The sequence below is a fragment of the Ovis aries genome, chromosome 12 (assembly GCF_016772045.2).
Source record: "Ovis aries strain OAR_USU_Benz2616 breed Rambouillet chromosome 12, ARS-UI_Ramb_v3.0, whole genome shotgun sequence".
In the NCBI taxonomy this organism is placed as follows: Eukaryota; Metazoa; Chordata; class Mammalia; order Artiodactyla; family Bovidae; genus Ovis; species Ovis aries.
The window spans coordinates 66,377,272-66,396,728 of record NC_056065.1 but is presented as its reverse complement, the minus strand read 5'-3'; the positions used below and the strand labels follow the sequence as shown (position 1 = coordinate 66,396,728).

The window sequence follows — 19,457 nt, the reverse complement described above, 5'->3', positions numbered from 1 at the left end:
CATGTTAAAAAAAAATATAACTAAGACTCAAAATGGTTAAATAATTCATGGTGTCAAAGTCAAAACATGGTGTCTAGTCAAAGCTATGGTCTTTGCAGTAGTCATGTATGGATGTGAGAGTTGGACTATAAAGAAAGCTGAGCACTGAAGAATTGATGCTTTTGACCTGTGGTGTTGGAGAAGACTCTTGAGAGTCCCTTGGACTGCAAGGAGATCAAACCAATCCATCCTAAAGGAAATCAGTCCTGAATATTCATTCGAAGAACTGATGCTGAAGCTGAAACTCCAATACTTAGGCCACCTCATGCAAAGAAATGACTCATTGGAAAAGACCCTGATGCTGGGAAAGATTGAAGGCAGGAGGAGAAGGGGACAACAGAGGATGAGATGGTTGGATGGCACCATCAACTCGATGGACTTGAGTTTGAGCAAGCTCTGGAAGTTGGTGATAGACAGGGAAGCAGTTCATGGGGTCTCAAAGAGTCAGACACAACTGAGTGAATGAAACGAACTGAACTGAATCCATGGCATCTGATGTATACGTTAATGGAGATAATAAAGGTATCTTAACTCATAGGGTTATTGTGGAACTAATATACTGAAAACATGAAAAGTGAAAGTGTTAGTTTCTCAGTCATGTCCAACTCTTGGAAACCCCACGGACTGAATGAAGCCTGCCAGACTCCTCTGTCCATGGAATTCTTCAGGCAAGAATACTGATGTGGGTAGCCATTCTCTTCTCCAGGGGATCTTCCAAACCTAGGAATCGAACCCAGGTCTCCTGCACTGCAGGCAGATTCTTTACAATCTGAGCCACGGGGGAAGTCCATTGAATACATAAAACTTTAAAAATTCCTGACAAATAATAGGCTGTCTGTAATTTTTGCTATTATTTATATTTCATTATATGGCAAAGTATGACAAAGAATGATAGAATAAGTACCACAATATTTAAAATATGTATGTACAAATGTATTATCCAGACATTTACACATGAAACTTGATCACAAATCTTAGGTTTCCATATAGTATTCAGTCACACATCCCAGTAACAGATAATACTTATCATATGTTACTTGATTCCTCTGAAATTTGAGATGCTTCTAGATATTCAACATATATTAGAAATTTCAATAAAAATAGACAAATTTAGTTTTACTGATGAAAAAAGACTAATACCTATGCCACCTGGCACATGTTAAAAAAGAGTTATGATGATGTAATGAGCATATGGTTCTGATAATATCAATTTCAATCTTAGTGAAGTAATTCTGGTCATTAGGGACTTACTTCATCAATCAGCTCGAGAAATATTTCTTTCCTTTTTTATTGCAAAATTCTCTCCAGTGCCATGGTGTAATTAGTGACAGATATCTGCCCTTTCCTGACACCACAGAAGACAAATACTTCTGGTGTTCATACAGACATAGGAGGAGGAAAGGAGGCTTTGTCTGCCCTTTGAATTCCATGTGGCAGCACGTGATTGTGGAGGAAACGTCAGCTCTACAGTGACTGTGCTCAAATTTCACCGGGATGCCTGTGCTCAGCTTCAAAAATCTTCCTCATAAAGGAGCAGTCAATGGAGTCAACAGAAGGTTTTTTATTTTCCCAGAAAAACAGGGAGAGAGTCTCATTTTGTTTTTTTTTGTTTGTTTGTTTTGTTTTACTTAATCTTTAGGCCACTCTGTGCAGCATGTGGGATCTTCTTTTCTCAACCAGGGATCGAACCCACACCCCTTGCATTGGAAGTGTGGAGTCTTAACCACTGGACCACCAGGGATGTCCCTAGTCTGTTTCAAACAAAATTTAAAACCCATTACATATAAACAAATACCACTCCACTTTTTCTAATTTTTATTCCTAACCCTGACAAATAAAAAGCATTTGGAAATACAGGGGCCACTGTGACACCTTAGAAGTGATCAAATGTTTCAGCCTATCATAAAATTTTGCAAAACTCACATGATAGAATTCTTAAGTTAGGGTGACCTAGAGTAAACAATACCTTAATGATAACATCTCTATAAATTTTTTTACCAGATAACTATCAGATTTTGGTTTTGTAAGCAATCGTATGCTGGCATGTGCTGTAACAGGAAAAGAAAGCACCTATATAATGAAATCTAAGATTGTTGATGTGATTCAAATAATCCATTGAAGCTAATATGGAAACATCAAAGATAAGGTTGGTGACCCCAATGTTGCTAAGAGTCTGTTATTGTTATTCTGAAGTCCATTCAGCAATTGAGGAGTATACGTCTATTGGGTACAATTGTGTTTTTCTCTCTGTACAAGGCATTATGATTTTTTTTTTAAAAAAGGGCAGTAATATTTCATAGTGCATATAATATGATTAGGGGAAAACAAAATTTCATGACACATGAAATTTATCATGACTTTTAACTGCAGAATTGTGTAGCAAAAAAATTAAAGTTCTACAGAATACCAGTTAAAAAGAGATTAACAATATTCAGAAAGGAGGGCTTAGCATTTCATTATAGGCAGGACAAAAGTGGACTCCAGGAGATGGTAAGGGACAGGGAAGCCTGGCATGCTGCAGAGCATGGGGTCGCAAAGAGTCAGACACGACTTGGTGACTGAACAACCACAGGATATAGGTAGGAAGCATGAAAGTCAAACCACTCTGTGAGCTAAGCCACGGAGCTAGAATGAAAACGATGTAACTTGGAGGCAGTCAGGACATGCCTGTGACGCAAGTATGAGAAGTGGAATTGAGGGAAATCACATAGCGGTGGAAAGGAACAGGGCAGGGGCTAGAGCTGAAATGTGTATGTGTGTGTCTGTGTGCACTCAGCTGTGTGTGTGTGTGTGTGTACACATGTGCACAGCTATGTCCAACTCTCTGTGACACCCCCATGGACTGCAGGCCACCAGATGCACTAGGAAACAGGAATTCACTGCAGGTACAATGAACATGGAACGTGACAGAAAACATTCAGTGACCAGAAAAACTCAGTTCCAGGACCTTCCCTGGTGGTTCAGTGGCCAAGACTTCACTTCCCGATGCAGGGGGTGAGGGTTCGATCCCTGGTCGGGGAGCTAAAATCCCATGTCTTGCGGCCAAAATTCCAGAACATAAAAACTACAGAAGCCAATATTGTAACACATTCAACAGACTTAAAAAATTGAAAAAAAAAAAAAAACAAAACCTCGGTCCTGGAAACTTGAGGACAGGATAAGAGTAGTACCTATCTTTGAGAAATTCTATACAACACAAAATTCAAATCTCATATATAACCACCAAAAACTATTTGCCTGATACTAATCTGACATGAAATATAGCAGCATCAGTAATATTCTATGGATAAAAGAATTAACCTAATAGATTATCTACTTGTCATCAATAATTAGAGGTGAACCCTCAAAAAGCAAGTTCAAGTATTCAGCTACCCAGATTAAGGAAATGTGAATAAAAGAAAAGGCATATGAATATCTAATTCTTTTAGGGTAAATAGTTTTCATACATTGAAAGGAAACATTTTCATTTTTTTATTCGCCATACATGGTTTTATGTGAATAAAGTGTGAAGATAAAATACGGAAAGTATTATTAAAAGAAAGTTAGCTTGTGGAAGACTCCGGAGTGTAAATTTTATTCCAAGGTAACCAGGAAACCACAAAAAGCGTTTGAATAGATGGACATTTAAATTAATATTTAGGGGAAATTCACCTGATGGTACTATGGAGTAGAGTGGGGCAACAAAATCAGAAGAAAGGAAGTCCATAAAAAGAGAATTTTTATGGATTTAGTTTAGGCATGTGCATCACAAGGAGGATAAGGACAACGCCAGTGGAAATAACAAAACAGGTAGTGATATGAGGGGCAGTGAAGAACTGAACTAACCATGCACAGGGTAAGTGAGAGGCATCTTGGCAGAAAAACATCATTAAATCTGGGATAATTCCATTTGAACCTGAAATTTCCCATTAGATCATTCACACAGATCCCTATTAGCATTGCCAATCACCCACTGATTCCATCATCAGACTGTAGAAAATATGTCCTATATAGATGTCCATAAATAAAAAAGGCATGGGAAATTCAATGTTAAAAACTGATGCATTGTGTTTGTGTAGCCTGGAGAAAAGGCGGGTGAGGAGGGGGTGAAGAGAGAGAGAAGAGGGGAGAAACAGAGAGAGAGAGAGAGAGAGAGAGAGAGAGAGAGAGAGAGAGAGAGGAAAGGAGGAAGGGAGGGAGGGAGGCATGACTCCTGAAAATAGATCTCAAGCACCCTACTTCCTGGTCTAGAGTTTTCCTTCCCCCCAAAGCAAATTAGATTAACAGAATCAACCATGAAAGGATTTTTACCTCAATAACTTTTCATGTTCAAAAGAAACAGGATTGTAAAGTTTTAGAAGCTTTTATTTCCCTCCTCCTAAAGGATTTATGCCCCCAATGAACCTAACAGAACAACGGATTATCAATTGTTTACACAGGCATAAAAAATACATTCTTAAAAAAAAAAAAAAGTATTTCAAGGCTGTAATTTGATCTCTGGGATGTAAGATTACCAAACTTCTAAGTTCCTAACGATAACTTTACGTCATGAGGAATTAAGACTCTGATGAGAAGAAAGATACTCCAATAACTAGTTTTTAGTATTGTTTCTTTTCTTACTTGAGGTCTCACAAGAAAAGCTAAGTAAAGATCCTCATTTTAGAGATAATTAAAACCTACATTCAGTCCAACCATTTAATTGACTAGCATTTCTGAACACATAATAAAACCGTTTTGCAACTATTCTCCAATATATTTTTCTTTGTGAATAACATATTCCCTTAAAATATCGGCATGACTTAACATCAAGCCGTGCTACATGAGAAGTTGGAAAATAATTAGTATTTAATTACTGAACTTCATTTCCATGGAGTCCTTCAGCCTGAAATGTATTTTACAGAATCCATGACCCTTCTAAAAATCGGTATTTACTACAGAAAAAACTAGCTTCAAAAGGTTACATAATGACTCTCATTGAGATTGCTGAGAACTGTAGTTAATACCTGCGTCCTACTCTGAAAGATGCTTATCTACCTATACAGCTCATTTATTTAAAACATTGATATTGTTTGAAAATGTATTATTACTTCAGTTTCTGAGTAGGAAGATAACTCTAGCTAGATTTAGTGGTAACTAATTTTAAAATGTGAAGTTTGCATAATGAAACTAACACAATATCTCTAAGAATGATGTAGATAGATACGCTTGTTACTCAACTTTTCCTCACTCTCCAATGAGTAGAAACTGCAATGGAATATATTCAGATTTTTAAGTTTTTTCAGGACTACTAGTCAGCTTGCATAAGTCGCCAGGGATTCTTTTCAAAAAGCAAAGGGTGAAAATTTAAAACTAACCAGTCAGCCAAACAAACAAAACAGACCTAGGCAATGAGTCAAGAGTACTGAAATTCCAAAGATACGGAGTCAAATGCAACAGTTTCAAATGAAATCTCATCAGTGGAAATATGAAGGCCTGGCTACAACTTTTCCAAAATGGTAGAATTATTGATGAATGGCAGTAACTCAAACAAATTATGATAGTGGTTATTCTACATGGCAGTAGCAACAAGTTTCCTAAATTTCGACTCTTCCTCTATCTGCCTTTTTTTTCTCCAGAAAAACTAGAGTTGTATCCACTACCTACTGCTGCTGCTGCTGCTGCTGCTAAATCGCTTCAGTCGTGTCCGGCTCTGTGCAACCCCATAGATGGCAGCCCACCAGGCTCCCCCGTCCCTGGGATTCTCCAGGCAAGAACACTGGAGTGGCTTGCCATTTCCTTCTCCACTACCTACATGCCTATTTAAATTCAAATTTAAAAATTCTAAAGCTCAATCAAATTTCACAAACAGGCTCCTTAGGTGCACTAGCCATAGTTCAAGTACTCTACTGCCACAGACAGCTGGTAGCTATTATGTGGGACAGCACAGATACACAACATTTCCATCATTATAAAACACTTTTGTGGACAGTGTTGGACTAGAGGAAAAATATTAAATCTCAAGAGAAGGTCACTAACTCAATGACTTATCAGTAGGTGGGTACAACAGCAGTCAAACACATTGATTTAGCTTAATTCAATTTAAACAGGTGAAGACTAAATATTGACAGTTATATGCTAGATTTGCAAACTATTCTGCACCCATATCCCAGTGTGGTCATGCAATTCAGTTAATAAGACAAAGGCAGGGACTTCCCTGCTGGTCCAGTAACCACTGAGCCAGGGTTGATCCCTGGTCTGTGAAGATCCTACCTGCCATGAAGCAACTAAGTCCACGCACCACAACTGCTGAAGTCCTTGAGCCGCAACAGGAGAAGCTACCACAATGAGGAGCCCACACGATACAAGGGGAGTAGCCCCCACTCGCCACAACTAGAGAAAGCCTGCACACAGCAACAAAGACTCAGCACAGCCAGAGGAAAAAAATAAAATAAAAACTTTTTAAATAGAAAGGCGATAATTTCAGAGATAAGCAATGATAAATTTAAGTCACATTCTCTTTTAATGACAAAATCTTAATGGCATATATACATGCATCAAGACTTCTTTAAAATTTACAACTTTTATTTTTTCAATATAAAATACAGGGATATGTAAATGTACCAAATGTTTGCTGACTTGATACCCATTTTAGATAATTCCTAATGTAAAATTATTATACATTATCCTTATTTCCATTTAATACTATATTTTTTTCTTTCCTTAACAACCACCACAAGAAGTCATGAATTCGGGAGCTTTTTTGGATGATTAGCCAAAACAGATTAAGACAATAAATATGATTCATAAGAAAGGAAGAATTTTTAATTTAGTTTTTTCTTAGAAAATCTTCAACTAAATGATAACTTGCATTGCCTGTTGCATGGGTCTTTATAACAATTTCCCCCAATCACAGAAATTTCCAAAGTAAAGTGGAAGGCCAAATTTAGACATATCAATATAGTCTCATTTAACTTCAGGGGGTAGAGGCAAATCATAATTACCATTATTACTTTTTGGCATCTAGAAGGATACTATTAAAGCTTTCTAAATACTTATTGTACTCAGAACTCCTAATTCAGAATAAAGTATGGCAAGAATACCTCGACTACAAAAAGTTTATTAAGTACATTCAGACAATAGAATATTATTCATTGTTAAAAAGAAATGAGCAATCAAGCTATGAAAAGACATGGAGGAATTTTAGTGAAAGGAACCCAATCACTAATGGGTACTTACTGAATGATTCCAAATATATGACATTTTGAAAAGGCAAAAGTATAGAGACCGTAAAAAGATGAGTAGTTTCAAGGGGTTGGGGAGGTGGGAGAAACAAATGAACAGGCAGAGCAGAGAGGATATTTAGGCAGTTAAAATACTCTGCATGGTTACTGTAACGATGAATACATATTACTAGACATTTGCCAAACCCATAGAGTATACAACACCAAAAGTGATCACTAATGTAAACTATGGACTTTGGATGACTATAGTGCGTTAATGCAGGTTCATCATCTGTAACAAATGTTCCACTCTGGTGGGGGATGTTCTTAATGGGGGAGGTTATGCATGTGTGGGGGCAAGGAGCATCTGGGAAATTTCTGTACCTTCCTTCTAACTTTGCTGTGAAGCTAAAACTGCTCTGAAGAAAAAATACTCTTTTAAAAAATGTGGTTACACATTTTACAAAACAGGGATTATTTTACAAATTATCATGCAACCATCACAGAATCAAAAGCATACAAAAGTGGAGCAACATAGCATTTTTCTTGAAGGGAAAAAATTTAAAATCTGGCAATTCATTTATTTTGCTAGACAAATTCATTTGCTACCTTACTTATCTTATCAGGGAAGCAACTCACAATGGGATTGGAAGAACATTTGGTCTCCAGAGTCCAATTTGAGTCACAACCTCCCATCCTTCCAGCTGTCACTTCCTGACTCCCACATTTCCCTTCACCAAGTTCATCATGGCCTCAACTCCTTTGAGCCTTCTTTTTTTATTTCAATCTATCAGACCATGCCTTTAACCCTCTCTTCTTTCTTGATCTGGTCTAAACTCCACAGAGCATCACTACACACTGCAAACACTTTTTTCAATTACTTTATCTTTTGCTGAACCAAATCACAAAACCCCAAACCTAAATGACTCTTCTATGTGTATACTGAAAAGATGATTGAAGATGGCAAGAAAAAGAAAAATCACACCATCATGGAAAACAATGACCTATTCAGCCTTGCCTTTACTCTCAGCAAGCCCATATTTCTGTGTCCTCATTCCATGGAATTGTGCATGTAATGTACTCCATCTAGAAAGGCTTTCATGACTTCTATCTGACAAATATTGACTCATATCCCAGTAGATACTTCAGACACCATCTCCTGAATGAAGCCCTTCTCAAACTCCACTCGTTACTGAGATAGTATGCAAAGATCCTGAAGTTCCTACCCACTTGGGTAATAAATATTTTTAAAATTTACTTCTATCCTTTCTTCTACTTTGAGCTTACTAAAGGGAAGGATGTCGTTTTCTTCTCATTTTTATTCTTGGCAGGGAGTGGAATGCCTAGCACAAATTTTCGGTGAATACAAGAATGAATGAATGGACAAATGAGATACCTTTTTATAAACGTATTTTTAGTCAAGGCACTTTGTATGTTTCAGTAATGATTTCATTATTATGGGAAAAAATATACCTGGCATAGCATGATTTAGATAGTGCTATGGGAAAATTAATAGCACACACAAGGATCCCATTAATATAACAGTGATCAGCTTTGTAGTCACAATAACCAACTGCCCCTAACATATCACACCCTTCTGCAGATGCCCCGTAAGTGCTCCCACTTTGTGCCATTATTTCTAATTCCATTTTTATTTATAATAGGCAAATACCAAAGCTCCTTCTTCATGTATAAAAATAGCAAGTCATTATGTTTTTCCCATATTATAAATATCTAAACTTTACAAACAGAATTTTCCTAGTTGAATTCTTAATTTATAAAATAACTCAAACATTAATCAACGTTTCAAGGGAATTAGAAACAGAATTTTCTTTTTAGTTGGATTCTTAATTTATAAAATAATTCAAAGAAACATTAGTCAATGTTTCAAGGAATCTGAATCAAATAAAATGTTAGTACATGTTCTGACAAAAGGATTTCTCAGACTTGGCAATAGTTGCTTTGCCAAACTAAGTACTCTGCTTCTCATTCAGTCTTCTCACAGACGTGTGCAATACTACGTGCTCTAGATAACTAATGAGAAGAGACTGCATGGCATGGAGAAGTCCACCGAATGCTCTGTGGTGACCTAAATGGGAAGGAAATCCAAGGAAGAGGAGATACACGTATACGTGTGGATGGACACAGAACATTTTGCTGAACAGCAGAAACGAACACTGTAAGGCAGCTATACATCTATGAAAAAATTAACATTATGTCAGGCATCAAAGACACAAAACTGAAGAAAACTGGGTCATGCTCTAATGTAGCTTACAGTCTAATCATCTTACAGGTTCTCTGTGTGCATACTCACAGTTCTCTCTCCGCTAGGCTGTTCCCTACCAGCCACTCTACCAGAGCTTAAGTCAAAAGGGTCACTAAACTGTTTCATTTTTTTTTAATTTTATTTTTTTTTTGTTTCTTAGGTCAAAGAATTTTATTTTTTAAAGGGAATTTTATAACCTTTTTTTTTTTTTAAATTTTAAAATCTTTAATTCTTACATGCGTTCCCAAACATGACCCCCCCTCCCACCTCCCTCCCACAACATCTCTCTGGGTCATCCCCATGCACCAGCCCCAAACATGCTGCACCCTACGTCAGACATGGACTGGCGATTCAATTCTTACATGATAGTATACATGTTATTTCCAGCTCTTTGTGACTCACATGCCAGGAATTTACCGACACTTTGTATCTTTACTATTTAGAAAAATTTACTTCAGTACTCAATTTCCTACAGAGACTGAAGAATCCTTCCTCTTTTTAAACTTTCTTCTACCAAGGCCTGTTAACTGCACACACAGGCATTTCTATATATTATGCAGAACAATGGAAAGACCTAGTTCAGATCTAGGCTCTGCCACCTGCTGGCTTTATAACCTAGGGCAAGCCACTAACTCCACAGAGGCTCTTCGTCTTTATGGGTAAAATACAGATACTACAAATACATACAACATGTAAGAGGTAGATGATATCATGTATGTCACAAATTCTCAAACATTTTTAAATGTCTGTAGTTTCATCTGGATAATTAAGTGGATTGAAGTGCTTGCTGATTCATCTGACATCTGGACATCTTTCTAGCTCACTTATATCCATCAGGTCTGGCTTAATATACATTTTTTTCATGGTCTAGTTTTACTCAAAATTATAATGTCCTTGGTGTAAAACTTCTTTATAATAATTTCTCATATATTTGAAGTATTTGTTAGGTCATCATATCTCTTTTTCTTTTATAATGTAAATAATTCTTTAAACTTTCTTATAATTTCCATTTAAAAACATTTTAACAAAGTTTCTGTCTTCTAAGTTTTAGAGAAACAGGGTTCTTTCTATCTGCAATTAAAGTGATCTGAGATACAGAGAAGGAGAAATATCATATGACATCCCTTATATGTCGAATATAAAAACAAATTATAAAAAGGAACTTATTTTTAAAAGTCATAGAGTTAGAGAATGAACTTACAGTTGCCAGCAGGTAAGGATGGGGAAAGGGATATTTAGGGAATTGAGGATGGACATATACATACTGCTATATATAAAATGGATAACCAACAAGGACCATATATAGCACATGGAACTCTGTTCAGTATTACATGGCAGTCTGGAAGGGATGGGAGTTTGGGGAAGAATGGATACACGTATCTGTATGGTTGAGTCCCTTTGCTGTTCACCTGAAATTATCACAACATTGTTAATTGGCCACACCTCAGTACAAATTAAAAAGTTTTAAAAATAATAAATTTAAAAAAGTGGTGTAAGATCTATGCAAGATATAGACATATTGCATGAAAGACAAAAACAATGAAATGTGTACTTTTTTTTTTTACATTTTAACTGTATGGAATTGAATCATATTATAACGGAAGCTTGCCCCTAACCATGGAGTCAGCAGAATACATTCATCAGGTGAAGTTAATATTAAACTTTTCTCTTCATAAAGTTTACAGTCAGCATAGAAAGAATTAGGAAAGCAAATATTTCTATAGGAAAACTACATATTCCTTGGATATCACTGCAGGAAATACGTGATGTAAAATACCCCTAGAATATATTCCTTCAAATCTTAAAGCCTGAAACATCCTTCTTATCAGAGCCCTAGTACAGAAATCAGCAAAACCTACTATTTTAAGAGAGCATCTTACTCATGTGTGCTGATTCACACTAAGACATCAAAGAACGAAGGAACTGAATAAAATTAACTTTTGACAACCAGTGATGATTTGGAAGTTTTAAGAGAATGATTTATGGCACTAGTATTTAAAGGAGACATATATGTGTCTCAGGTCAACCTCCAGAAATAAAAGCTTAACTAGGAAGACTTCAAAGTATTAAAATGTCTAGGAAAACAGATGAACTAATTAAATTCGATTGTTATTATTCAAACATGAATTCAGACTTCTATAAATCAAAATGTACTCCTGTGAAAATCATGCACAGGGGAAATATAACGGGATTTTCAAGACTCCCTTACTGGGCTATTCATTGTAAGAAAACCTAATTTAATTATCAATTGATACTCTGCATTTTTCCTTTTCCTTTTCCTCATTTTGGTTCAGAAATGATTTAAAATAGACGACTCTGTGATATAATCCTATAAAATTCCAGACCCATAAGCTTTTAAATATGACTTTTTATACTGTCAAAACTTCTAACAACACTTTTTTGAGAAGCATTATTATTTCCTAATTTAATTTATTAATTATTCCATATTTTTACATTATCTTCTATTGACTTTCTAAATTTTATCTTAATTATTTTAAATATAAAAGTTATAAAGCACAGTTACAGAATATATAGCAAAGAAACAAAGAAAATATATTACTCACACATAATTTGATCTCCCTAATATAATTAATGTCAGACTTTTCCAAACTTTAAAAATCCTATTTATACAAAGTTTTAAAACAATTCATCTCTATTAAATACTTCTTTTTCAAGTACAGAAAAGCAAAGTAGAAAAGTCGCTTACAGTTCCATTGACACCAACAATCACATTTATGTATCTATCAATCCAGATTCTTGTTCTCCTAGCATAATTATGAATGTCTTCTATTTGTTTGTTATTTTGCTTGCACAGCTGTAGTTCTGAATCTTGTGATAAACCATGCTTGAGGTAAACAGGGTTTTCGGGAAAATTTCCTGTGTCTAGTTACATTATTATCTCCAGAGTGAGGAATTCACACAATGAAATAAGCATATCAACCCATTCACATTCTCTCATGCTCATTAGTGAAACTGATTCGACAGCCAGTTTCTGAGATCAGCATTTCCTTTCAAGGCTCTTTTGATAAATTGATAATGAACCTAACAGTCAGTGAGGGGAATTAAAGTGATGGAAAAAGGCCACTGGATCATTTACTTCTGCTGCTGTTGGACTCAAAATCCTATGATGCTGCCAAAACTGAAATCTTATAAATGTCCGTGGTCTCAGTAAAAATTAAAATTCCCACAGGGAGCATCCGAGTGGCTGACTCTAGGTAATGTGACCTGCAAGGGTTTAGGGAAAGGTAATTATCCGATTTCGTTTTCCACTTTCCTTTTTTAAAGAAAAATTTTTATTGGGATATACTTGATTTACAATGTTGTATTAGTTTCAGGTGTATAGCAAAGTAAATTAGTTATACATATATATATTTATCTTTTCTAGATTTTTAGATCATTTCTCATGTAGGTTGCTGCTGCTGCTTAAACACTTCAGTCGTGTCTGACTCTGTGCGACCCCATAGACAGCAGCCCACTAGGCTTCCCCGTCCCTGGGATTCTCCAGGCAAGAACACTGGAGTGGGTTGCCATTTCCTTCTCCAATGCATGAAAGTGAAAAGTGAAAGTGAATCGCTCAGTCATATCCAACTCTTAGCGACCCCATGGACTGCAGCCTACCAGGCTTCTCCGTCCATGGGATTTTCCAGGCAACAGTACTGGAGTGGGGTGCTATTGCCTTCTCCGCATGTAGATTATTAAAGAGTATTGAATAAAATTCACTGTGCTATACAGTAGGTCTTCACAAGTCATCTATTCTATGTATAGTAGCATGTATATGTCAATTCCAATCTTTCAATTTATCTCTCCCTCTCCCTTATTCCCTGATAGCTATAAATTTGTTTTCCAGCAATTTCACTACTGGATATATACCCTGAGAAAACCATAGTTCAAAAAGATACATATACCCCAATGTTCACTGCTGCACTATGTACAGTAGCCAAGACATGGAAACAAACTAAGTGTCCATCAATAGATGAATGGATAGAGAAGATGTGGTATATATATACAATGGAATATTACTGAGCCATGAAAAAGACTGAAATTGGGTCATTTGGTGAGACATGGATGAACCTAGCATCTGTCACACAGAGTGAAGTCAGTCGGAAAGAGAAAAACAAATATTGTAAATTAACACATGAATGAGAAATCTAGAAAATGTACAGATGGACCTAGTTTCAGGGCAGGAATAGAGACACAGATGTAGAGAATGAAGGTGCAGACCTGGGGCTGGGGGGAAGGGAAGGGTGAGATGAATGGGAAGACTAGGTTTTACATACATACACTGCTATGTGCAGAATCGACAGCTGGTGGGAACCGCAGAATCACACAGGGAGCAGGGTTCAGTGCTCTGTGATGAGTGTGGGGTCGCAGAGTCGGACACGACTGAAGCGACTTAGCAGCAGCAGCCGCCAGGCTTCCTATCCACTTTCTGTCCTACTGGTTTCTTAACTAGCTGGTTATTCCTATTGATAGGTTTACGTAGATAGCATGCTGGCTTCCTAAAGGGTAACATTTTGTTTTTGAAACAAACTAAGAAATGAAGAAACAAAGATACATCCTCTCTGCTTTCATGTGGACATAAAAGAGATGGACCGCTGATTGAAATTTTCATTCCACTGAATTCATTTACACAAACACCAATCTTGATATGTAATATATGAAATTCCTCCCCCAATTCTTGCCACTGTAGATTGAAACTGAATTTTGGTATTCTTCAGTTTTGTCTTTTTTAGGTCTTTATATTTTATTGTTAATGAGAAAAGGCTGCAGTAGCTAGACATATGCTATTCTTAACCAGAAAATTCTTGCTAATTATATTTCATAAAACTACTACCAAAACTTGTAAAGTCTGGATGTTTAACTTTTAAAAGTATTACAGATAGAAGAAGTTTCCAAACAGATCTGTGGAGGCAGGGCAAAATAAATGAGGTTATAAATTAAGCTATTGATTCTCCTGTAAGCAAGAAAAATATTCCTAAACTGTGTATTCAATCCAAGTAGCTGTTATATCTTTTAAGCTTTCTTGAACTATTTTTGATTTATTCTTTTTAAAACATGTAACTGCATAAAAGTGGACTTAATTTACAATTTATGTTTCAATGTCAATGGTTGGCAAGCATCTTATATTCTCATGAATTATAATCCTAGGTACAGCACTTTATTTCATCAACTATCCACTGCTTTTCAATAATGTATTCAAGCATAAAATAATCAGAAGGCATAATAATAGCTAGAGTCTTATTTTTAATAAACAGTGCTAGCAAATTCTAGAATATAGTTTTGTTAGATTTTTAAAAACAAATTTTTCATCAAAATTGTTGACTCAAACTCAAGATCAACTAGACAGGCCATAAAATAATGCCTTTAAACAGATTTACACCACTAGAGATTATACAGAGGGGCTTCCCTGGTGGTTCAGACAGTAAAGAATCTGCCTGCAATGTGGAAGACCCAGGTTCGATCCCTCAGACAGGAAGATCTCCTTGAGAAGGGCCTGGCAATCCATTCCAGTATTCTTGCCTAGAGAATCCCATGGACACAGCAGCCTTGTGGGCCACAATCCATGGCATCGTAAAGAGCCAGACATGACTGAAGTGACTTAGCATGCATGCAGGCAGAGATTATGCAAGCTAACCAGTAATCATATAGTGACATATGGTTTTGTATTTATATTTTGTATACTTAATGACATCTAACCTAAGAACTTAAATTGTTAGGTTATAATAGGTCTATTTATCAGAAAGAAGATAAAAGTTTTAGGGTTTCCTTTAAAAATATGCATTTCTATGTCATAGGTTCATACTTTAGAATAGATTCAAATACAGTTTTGGAAAATGTTGTCCATGAAACCACCTGAGAGGTCAGTTATAAATGCAGATCTCCAGGCCCTAACCCAGGCCTGTGAAATCAGAATCTCTGGGCGTGAAGTAAGAAATCTGCTTTTTAAAAAGTTCCTTGGAAAAGTCTTCATCCATAAATGTTTGAGAAACACTGTTCAAATTCAATGAGCGATACTAAAGGACTAAACAGTTGACCTGGAGAAACAAGGACGGCTCTGATTCTTTTAAAATCCCATTGTAACAGACTTCAGGGAAAGAACCAGGATCATATTTCAGAAGTCCATTACCATGTATCCTATTTGAAATAATCAGTTTGGTAAAATATACTTCCAAAACTCTAGTAACTAAAGTTACTACTTGGATTGACTCAAATATCTAGGCTGTTTACCACATGGAAATGCACTGAACCATTTACAAAAGCAACATTCCCCCAGAGGTTTCAGCAGATCATCTAACTAATGAAAGATGCACAGTCATATAGTCGGAGTGCAGTACATATCTCAAATACCAGTGAGAAAACCAGAATCAGATGTCAACCATTTTATTAAGTCTCATGGTAGTTTCACTTTGTTTTTTTTTTTGCCATTAATAGCATTCCAAGAGCTAACCTCAAAACTCAGTGGTAACTTTCTTAAACAACAACATTATAACCAAGTGAGGCATGTTATAAAGTTGTTTCTAGTACCATAACCAAGTAGCCAGACCTGATTCTGAGGTAATCAGTCTCCCACATCAAGGATTTGAAATAAAATACTCTCCTAAGGCAGTGACCAAACCTTTCAGCTAAACAGTGTAAAACTGCCAATAGTAAGTTGCTCATTACATTAAGACTCTAGAGACATTTAGAAGCCAAATAGGATTCTACTGAAAGAGATACTTGGGAATAGCTTCTGATCTTCATCTGTTAGTCTGGAATAACATACATATTTAGTAGCAATTAGAAGGCAATGGCAACCCACTCTAGTACTCTTGCCTGGAAAATCCCATGGGTGGAGGAGCCTGGTAGGCTGCAGTCCAGGGGGTCGCTAAGAGTTGGACACAACTGAGCGACTTCACTTTCACTTTTCACTTTTCACTTTTATGCACTGGAGAAGGAAATGGCAACCCACTCCAGTGTTCTTGCCTGGAGAATCCCAAGGACGAGGGAGCCTGGTAGGCTGCCATCTGTGGGGTTGCACAGGGTCGGACACAACTGAAGTGACTTAGCAGCAGCAGCAGCAGACCACACTGACTTCCCTGCTGGTCCAGGGGTTAAGACTTAACCTTCCATGGCTGGGAGTGTGGGTTCAATCCCTGGTGCTTTTAGCTATTTGAACATCTTAGTCTACACAGACAATTAAGATTGGTTTATCATTAGCTTATTTGTATGTGTGTGTCTGCGTATGTGTCTAAGATACATAAGGTAAAAACAGCTCTGTTAAAGTTTCAATAAAATTTCACCTTGATAGGAAACATCTTAAAACTTAATTAAAACTATAAAAGTAAATTAAATATGCAAATAATGCACTCAGATTGGGAACTTTGCTTTTTATTTTTTACAAATTTAAAGTTTTCTTTTCAAGTTCACAAAATAGATAAGAAATTTTAAAACTATTAAATCATCCAGAGACTATTTCTATTCCCTTAAAATAAAGGTCTTCAATTACTACGATTAACTGCGTTTAAGGTCAACTATTTGCCAGAGATGTTTTAGTTTCCAGCTTAGTCCCCTTCCGACCCTCAAGGTCCACAAGCATTCTATTCTTCGACGCTGTAATTGTGTGGATAGATACCCTCAGATGGACAATTCAAGGGAATAGAGATCAAAGAAGGAAAACAGAAAGATACCGTGACTCAGAAGTCACTGTCGGGACAGTACCTTGCACTGTAAGGAAAACGGCCTCAGTTGATGATCCTCCTTCATTGGAAACAACACAGCGATACTCTCCTGCATCACTGAATTTCACACTCCTGAGCTCCAGGGAAAGGTTAGCCAAGATCCTCATTCCTGCTGGAGCTGTCAGCCTGACATCTCGGCCATTCCTCTGCCAGGTTAGATTGTAACCCACTGCACTGACGACAAGGCACGTCAAAACTGCTGTTTCTCCAGGAGTGACTGTAACATTATTAGGCACTTGGATGACTGGCGGGGGTTCTGTGGGAAATGAGAAGATTCCAGTTGAAAGATCCAGAAGTCATTTTACTCACTCATAGAGGTGGCCTAAAATTTTCATGAGAACGTATTGAATATCTGGTAGGAAAGACTGGTAGGAAAGATGCAGTACAACAGAACTGATTCTTTAATACAAATGGGGTGATCACGAGGGTTTCCCTTGTGGCTCAGTGGGTAAAGAATCTGCCTGCAATGCGGGAGACCTGGATTCGATCCCTGGGTTGGGAAGATCCCCTGGAGAAGGGCAAGGCTTCCCACTCCAGTGTTCTGGCCTGGAGAATTCCATTATCATCTAGTTGAAAAATGCTTTAAATGCATGTTTACATACCATAGCACACTAAAACTCAAATCTATAAATTACAGCTATAAGCATCAAAGAGGCATGGCAAAAAGATATGACTACGCTGATTAAGTATTACAGAATCTGCCAAATTTTGAAGAAAGTAGCATTCATGGATTTTTAAACTTAAGACCATTTATTTAGTGTTTTAAAGAAAACAGCACATGAAGGATGGGAGATATGGCAAAGATACAATGGCATCAGCATTAAAGAGATTATCACCTCATTAAGACACAGTGGAACAGTAGAGTAAAATTAATATTCCCTCAGAGAAGCAGCAGAATGTTTAAGAAATTCAAGTTAACAGTAGGGATAGACTTTTAATAAAATTATACACATAGGACCAAATACACAAAAGGCATTGAGTGATGCATGCTCATTTCAGATGTGGTCAAAAGCCATTTACCAATTAAATATTTAACCAGCATTTCTAGAGAAAATCACATACTGCTCTAGTTAGGTTTGAAGATAAACCTAAATGCCCCTGTAAAGCTCACTCTGCCCAAAAGCTTTAAAATAACCTGCCATATCAAGACATTATTTAGCAATAACAGCAATAAAAAAACTAGCTGGAAAGCCAAGTATCTGTCTCAGCTGAAATGTGAAAGATCAGATATTCAAGATCCAACTCTACTCAAAACTGTATATAAGTACAGATGAATATCTTAAGCCTAAAATAAAACTGGAAGTAATATGCCAAAACCATAGTGGTTATCTCTGAGAGAAGGAAATATGTACATTTTTTCATATTTTCCTTTATATTTATCTTTGTTTTCCAAACATTTTTAGAGGAATATATGCTATTTTAAATTTTAAAAAAAATTTGTAATTTTTACCATTCTGCTATGTCTTTAAAACCTCTTATGAAAAGTTAATGAATCAGTTGGAGAGAGTATATGGGAAAGTGAGAAAGGTCTGACTGAATTCTACTTAGATTTGACAAATAAAATGCAGGAAGCTCTGCTAAATTTGAATTTAAGATTAACATTGAATATTACTTTATAATATATAAGATATTTTGTATACTATTATATAATTATATACTATTTTTGTATCTCTCATGAAATATTTTGAGACATATTTATATGAAAGTCACATGTAAGTGGGCATCCTGTATTTTGACCTGCTGAATCTGGTAAACACAGGCTGCCTAATTTTATCCCAGTTTACCTGGACGATCCTAGAAAAGGCAATATATTCACAATGTTTCCCTACCTGAAAAATGAGATGATTAAATTGGGTAATCCAGAAGACCCTTCTAGCACCAAGGCTCTATGACTGTAACATACAAGATAGTATGGACCAAAGACCCAGAAGTGAGCATTTGTGAATACGTGTTAACACTCTACCAACATCTTCCTGAAGACCACAAAATGTGTTGTGTAATTTCCTTTGTTGTTGTTGTTCTTTTTAAACAACCTTCTTCAGTTAGACTAGGGATGTTTAGAAACTGTAACTCCCACATTATCAGCATACAGGGGATGCCAGGTGCTTACCTAGGTCCTTCTCAAGAACCTAGGCACTCATTTCCCTAACTGCTCTGCTTGTTGACTATGACTGAGCTCAGAGCCAAGGGAGCTGACGTGCCTGGTCGGGCTCCCTTTCCACTGCAGCCCACTTCTGGTGACCACTTTATGACGGA

The 19,457-nt window shown here is 36.6% G+C and overlaps 1 protein-coding gene across 1 annotated transcript in view; it reads right to left on the bottom strand.

Moving 5' to 3' along the window:
* Nucleotides 1-19,457, bottom strand: part of HMCN1 (hemicentin 1) — a 552,382-nt gene that overhangs the window by 297,455 nt on the left and 235,470 nt on the right. The window contains exon 11 of the mRNA XM_004013873.6: nucleotides 17,182-17,457. Within this exon, the coding sequence (XP_004013922.3) occupies nucleotides 17,182-17,457 (276 nt within the window). The remainder of the gene's footprint in view (nucleotides 1-17,181; nucleotides 17,458-19,457) is intronic.